Source organism: Pristiophorus japonicus, unplaced genomic scaffold, assembly GCF_044704955.1.
Source record: "Pristiophorus japonicus isolate sPriJap1 unplaced genomic scaffold, sPriJap1.hap1 HAP1_SCAFFOLD_4368, whole genome shotgun sequence".
Taxonomy (NCBI): domain Eukaryota; kingdom Metazoa; phylum Chordata; class Chondrichthyes; family Pristiophoridae; genus Pristiophorus; species Pristiophorus japonicus.
Window position 1 is genome coordinate 1 of NW_027254277.1, and position 6,160 is coordinate 6,160.

General features: G+C 55.6%; 1 protein-coding gene across 1 annotated transcript; it reads right to left on the reverse strand.

Annotated features, from left to right (window-relative positions):
* Positions 1-2,898: 2,898 nt before the first annotated feature.
* LOC139251741 (WD repeat-containing protein 26-like) lies at positions 2,899-5,395 on the reverse strand (the record flags this gene model as incomplete). The annotated part of the gene is made up of 3 exons (XM_070873287.1): positions 5,202-5,395; positions 3,581-3,719; positions 2,899-3,039 (listed from the first exon to the last, which is right to left on the reverse strand). Coding segments are annotated over exons 1-3 (417 nt in total), but the record flags the coding sequence as incomplete, so codon positions are not given.
* Positions 5,396-6,160: the final 765 nt, after the last annotated feature.

Consider the following 6,160-nt stretch of genomic DNA (forward strand, 5'->3'; position numbering starts at 1 on the left):
GGGAGAGATTACAAAGTGCTGCAGTACAGAGGGACCTGGGGCTCCTTGTACACGAAACACAAAAGGTTAGTATGCAGCTACAGCAAGTGATCGCGAAGGCCAATGGAATGTTGGCCTTTATTGCAAGGGGGATGGAGTATTAAAGCAGAGAAGTCCTGCTACAACTGTACAGGGTATTGGTGAGGCCACACCTGGAGTACTGCGTACAGTTTTGATCTCCATATTTAAGGAAGGATATACTTGCATTGGAGGCGGTTCAGAGAAGGTTCACTCGGTTGATTCCGGAGATGAGGGGGTTGACTTATGAGGAAAGGTTGAGCCTGTACTCATTGGAGTTTAGAAGAATGAGAGGTGATCTTATTGAAATGCATAAGATTCTGAGGGGGCTGGACAGGGTAGATGCAGAGAGGATGTTTCCACTCATAGGGGAAACTAAAACTAGGGGGCATAGTCTCAGAATAAAGGGCCGCCCATTTAAAACTGAGATGAGGAGGAATTTCTTCTCTCGGAGGGTTGTAAATCTGTGGAATTCTCTGCCCCAGAGAGCTGTGGAGGCTGGGTCATTGAATATATTTAAGGTGGAGATAGACAGATTTTTGAGCAATAAGGGAGTCAAGGGTTATGGGGAGCGGGCAGGGAAGTGGAGCTGAGTCCATGATCAGATCAGCCATGATCTTATTGAATGGCAGAGCAGGCTTGAGGGGCCGTATGGCCCACTCCTGCTCCTATTTCTTATAATAATAAATAACTTTTATTTATATAGTGCTTTTAACGTAGTAAAACGTCCTAAGACACTTCACGGCAGTGTTATGACAAAGTGGGGAAAATGTTGGAATCAATTATTAAAGATGAAATAGCAGCGCATTTGGAAAGCAGTGACAGGATCGGTCCAAGTCAGCATGGATTTATGAAAGGGAAATCATGCTTGACAAATCTTTTAGAATTTTTTGAGGATGTAACTGGTAGAGTGGGGACAAGGGAGAACCAGTGGATGTGGTGTATTTGGACTTTCAAAATGCTTTTGACAAGGTCCCACACAAGAGATTGGTGTGCAAAATTAAAGCACATGGTATTGGGGGTAATATATTGACGTGGATAGAGAACTGGTTGGCAGACAGGAAACAGAGAGTCGGGATAAACGGGTTCTTTTCAGAATGGCAGGCAGTGACTAGTGGGGTACCGCAGGGCTCAGTGCTGGGACCCCAGCTATTTACAATATACATCAATGATTTAGATGAAGGAATTGAGTGTAATATCTCCAAGTTTGCAGATGACACTAAGCTGGGTGGCAGTGTGACCTGTGAAGAGGACGCTAAGAGGCTGCAGGGTGACTTGAACAGGTTAGGTGAGTGGGCAAATGCATGGCAGATGCAGTATAATGTGGACAAATGTGAGGTTATCCACTTTGGTGGCAAAAACAGGAAGGCTGATTATTATCTGAATGGTGATAGATTAGGAAAAGAGGTGGTGCAACGAGACCTGGGTGTCATGGTACATCAGTCATTGAAGGTTGGCATGCAGGTACAGCAGGTGGTGAAGGCGGCAAATGGCATGTTGGCCTTCATAGCGAGGGGATTTGAGTATAGGAGCAGGGAGGTCTTACTGCAGTTGTACAGGGCCTTGATGAGGCCTCACCTGGAATATTGTGCTCAGTTTTGGTCTCCTAATCTGAGGAAGGACGTTCTTGTTATTGAGAGAGTGCAGCGAAGGTTCACTAGACTGATTCCCAGGATGGCAGGACTAACATACGAGGAGAGACTGGATCGTCTGGGCCTGTATTCACTGGAGTTTAGAAGAATGAGAGGGGATCTCATAGAAACATACAACAGGTTAGATGCAGGAAGAATGTTCCCGATGTTGGGGAAGTCCAGAACCGGGGACATAGTCTAAGGATAAGGGGTAGGCCATTTAGGACTGAGATGAGGAAAAACCTCTTCACTCAGAGAGTTGTTAACCTGTGGAATTCCCTGCCGCAGAGAGTTGTTGAGGCCAGTTCATTGGATATATTCAAGTGGGAATTAGATATGGCCCTTACGGCTAAAGGGATCAAGGGGTATGGAGAGAAAGCAGGAAAGGGGTACTGAGGGAATGATCAGCCATGATCTTATTGAATGGTGGTGCAGGCTCGAAGGGCCGAATGGCCTGCTCCTGCACTTATTTTCTATGTTTCTAAAACAGATAAATTTGACACCGAGCCACAAGAGAAGAAATTAAGGCAGATGACTAAAAGCTCTATGTTCTTATGAAAGTCTATTTGATCGTGAAGAGCATCACAACTGAGCCCAAGCCGTCACTTGACCACCCACAGCTGGGTTTGTGGCGAGGGAATTATTGGCTCAAAAAAGGAAGTATATATTCGAAGGCAATGGGGCGCAGGTGCGAGCTCCTTCAGAGAGGGGGCACAGGGGGGCAGCGAGAGGGAGGGGAGGGGGCTGTGTGTGGAGGGACCAGAGCAGGGCGGGGGGGAGCGAAGGAGAGGGAGAGGGGGGAGCGAAGGAGAGGGAGAGGGGGGAGCGAAGGAGAGGGAGAGGGGGGAGCGAAGGAGAGGGAGAGGGGGGAGCGAAGGAGAGGGAGAGGGGGGAGCGAAGGAGAGGGAGAGGGGGGAGCGAAGGAGAGGGAGGGGGGAGCGAGGGCTGGAGAGAGGAAGGGAGAGCTGGAGAGAGCGAGGGAGAGGTATGAGCGAGTGGACAGTTGAGGTAGAATGCGACGTTTTGAATCAGACTGCCTCAGATATGATGCCCCCAGTGGTTAAATAGCGGCTCTCTGCTCGCCACAAGGAACATGGTCAGCTGCGTGATACCGGAGGGCACCCGGTGATGGAAAGGCACGGAGAGGGCCTGAGCGAGCCAGGGGGTGGGTGTAAGGTGTGCAGGACTCCCCCCAGCACACCCATCCTACCTGCACGTGCCAAAGCCAGAGCTCTGAGCAGTCGTCAGGTCCGCAGGCGATTAAGTAGGTGTCGTCCGGGCTCCACACCAGATACGACACTCCGTACGTGTGGCCTTCCAACGTCTTCAGTAGCTTCAGCTGGTGTGTTTCCTGAAATACGAGAGAGAGAAAGAGAGAGAGAGAATGAGTGGAGAGGTAACGAGAGTTACAGAGCAGGTTATGCGTGCGAAGTATACCACAACACAGGAGCAGGAACACGTTGGAATTAAATAATGGACTCCTTGGCCCTCTACACTGTCCCATCAAACACTCCCAGAGCAGGTACAGGGGGTTAGATACAGAGTAAAGCTCCCTCTACACTGTCCCATCAAACACTCCCAGAGCAGGTACAGCACGGGGTTAGATACAGAGTAAAGCTCCCTCTACACTGTCCCATCAAACACTCCCAGAGCAGGTACAGGGGGTTAGATACAGAGTAAAGCTACCCGTATTCAGCTGTACGTGAGTGTAGACGGCACAATGTTGCGGAGCTGAACCGACGCGGAGTGTGTTGGTCGAGGAGTGAAGTAAAGGCAAGGGAGCTGCTTGGCTTGTAGCCTGCTCGGTGGGGTAGAAAGCCGAGCATGCTGTAAATTAAGCACCAACGGGGGGAGCGGGGAGAAGGAGAGGTGCGCGTGGGATCGGGACTCACGGGATCGACCTGCCAGATGATGACGGCGTTGTCCTTCGACCCCGTGGCGAGCTTGGTGCTGTCGTTGGAGAACTTGCAGAACCACACTTCGTTGCAGTGCTCGGTGAGGATCTGTCGGGTGTAGCAGGGGAACTGCCGCCTGGGGAGCCGGAACACAACAGCACACGCACACAATTAGGTCGGATTTCAGGCCCCCCCGCACTCCCCCCACCCCCACCCCCACCTCCCAGGAGAGTGCTTTATCTCCGCAACACACCTCTCGCCAGGCTGGCTGCGGTTCGCATCGCTGGAAGCTCTGTCTGTCGCGCAGAGCATAAAACTCTTCTCAAATCCCAGCCAGCCATCGATTGAGGCGACCAAGGGCTGTCACAGCAGTCACTGAGCAAATCTCGACTAGTCGTCGCACTCCTGGCCGGCCTCCCACATTCTACCCAACGTAAACCAGAGCTGATCCAAAACTTAGCAGCTCCGTGTCCTAACTCGCATCGAGTCCCGCTCACCCATCACCCAGTGTGCTCACTGCCCCGTGTCCTAACTCACACCAAGTCCCGCTCACCCATCACCCCCTGTGCTCGCTGACCCCGTGTCCTAACTCGCACCGAGTCCCACTCACCCATCATCCCGTGTCCTAACTCGCACCGAGTCCCGCTCACCCATCACCCACTGTGCTCGCTGCCCCGTGTCCTAACTCGCACCGAGTCCCACTCACCCATCACCCACTGTGCTCACTGCCCCGTGTCCTAACTTGCACCGAGTCCCACTCACCCATCACCCCCTGTGCTCACTGCCCCGTGTCCTAACTTGCACCGAGTCCCACTCACCCATCACCCCCTGTGCTCACTGCCCCGTGTCCTAACTTGCACCGAGTCCCACTCACCCATCACCCCCTGTGCTCACTGCCCTGTGTCCTAACTCGCACCGAGTCCCGCTCACCCATCAGCCCCTGTGCTCGCTGAGCTACATTGGCTCCTGGTTAAGCAACATTTTGATTTCAAAATTCTCATCCTGGTTTACAAATCCCTCCACGGACCTTGCCCCTCCCTATCTCTGTAACCTCCTCACAAGGCAGTACTGAGGGAGCGCTGCACTGTCGGAGGGGCAGTACTGAGGGAGCGTCGCACTGTCGGAGGGGCAGTACTGAGGGAGCGCCGCACTGTCGGAGGAGCTGTCTTTCGGATAAGGCGTTAAACCGAGGCCCCGTCTGCTCTCTCAGGTGGATGTAAAAGATCCCATGAAACTAATTTGAAGAAGAGTAGGGGGGTTATCCCCAGTGTTCTGTGGCCAATATGTATCCTTCACTCAAAACACAATAGAAACAGATGATCTGGTCATTATCACATTGCTGTTTGTGGGAGTTTGCGGTGCACAAGTTGCCTGCCCCGTTTTCCGCATTACACTTAAAAAGAAAAAGCACTTCATTGGCTGTAAAGCGCCGGTGGTTGTGAACGACGCTGTATAAATGTAAGTCTGTCTTCCTTGAACCCGTCTTTTCTCTTTCAATTGCTGACCGAACAGAGTGCTGCTCTCGAGTTTCCCAGTTTCACCTTTAATCGGGGTCGGGGGATCGGGGGGGGGGGTCAGGGGTCGGAGCTCAGGGGTCGTTGGTTGCGGGGGATGTTACCTGCTGCAGGCGTGGTCCATGAGCAGCGAGACGGAGTCCAGGTTGGTGTCTGCTTTGGTGTTGTGGTAGAGGCAGCGGTCCCTCTGGAGCTCCACCGCTTGTCTGAGCAGGGTCTGCAGGCGGCGAGGCGGGAGCATCACCGAGGGCGGGAGGTACGCTGTGAGGAGGGACACACAGGGCCGTCAGTTCGTGGCTTTCATTCACTGAACCCGCGCCCCGCCCCCCTCCCACATTCCCCCCATCGAGGTTTACACGGGCCCCGGCTGGGAGGGTGTAACGCCGCCACCTCCCGTGTGGGTAAATGCATGGCCATGGGCGGGTCCCTGCTCCATCCTCTGTCTGGGCAGCGTCAGAGGAGCCGGGGGAGAGGGGGGGGGAAGGGGAGCCGGTGGGAGCGCGAAGGCTGAGCGAGGGGAGCCGGGGGGGGAGCGCAAGGCTGAGCGAGGGGGGAGGGAGGGCGAGCAAGGGGGGGGGGGGAGGGGAGCCGGGGGGAGCGCAAGGCTGAGCGAGGGAGGGCGAGCTAGGGGGGAGGGAAGGGGAGCCGGGGGGAGCGCGAAGGCTGAGCGAGGGGGGAGGGAGGGCGAGCGAGCGAGGGGGGCGGAGGGCGAGCGAGGGGGTGGGGGGAGAGGGCGAGCGAGCGAGGGGGCGGAGGGCGAGCGAGGGGGTGGGGGTGGTGGGGGGAGAAGGCGAGCGAGCGAGGGGGGACGGAGGGCGAGCGAGGGGGTGGGGAGGGCGAGCGAGTGAGGGGGTCGGAGGGCGAGCGAGGGGGGGTTGGGGGGGGAGAGAGAGCGTGAGCGAGGGGGGTGGGGGAGGAGGGGAGCCGGGGGGAGCGCAAAGCTGAGCGAGGGGGGAGGGAGGGCGAGCGAGCGAGGGGGGGGGGGGGGGAGGGCGAGCGAGCGAGGGGGGGGGGGGGTGGGAGGGGAGCCGGGGGGAGCGCGAAGGCAGAGTGAGGGGAAGGG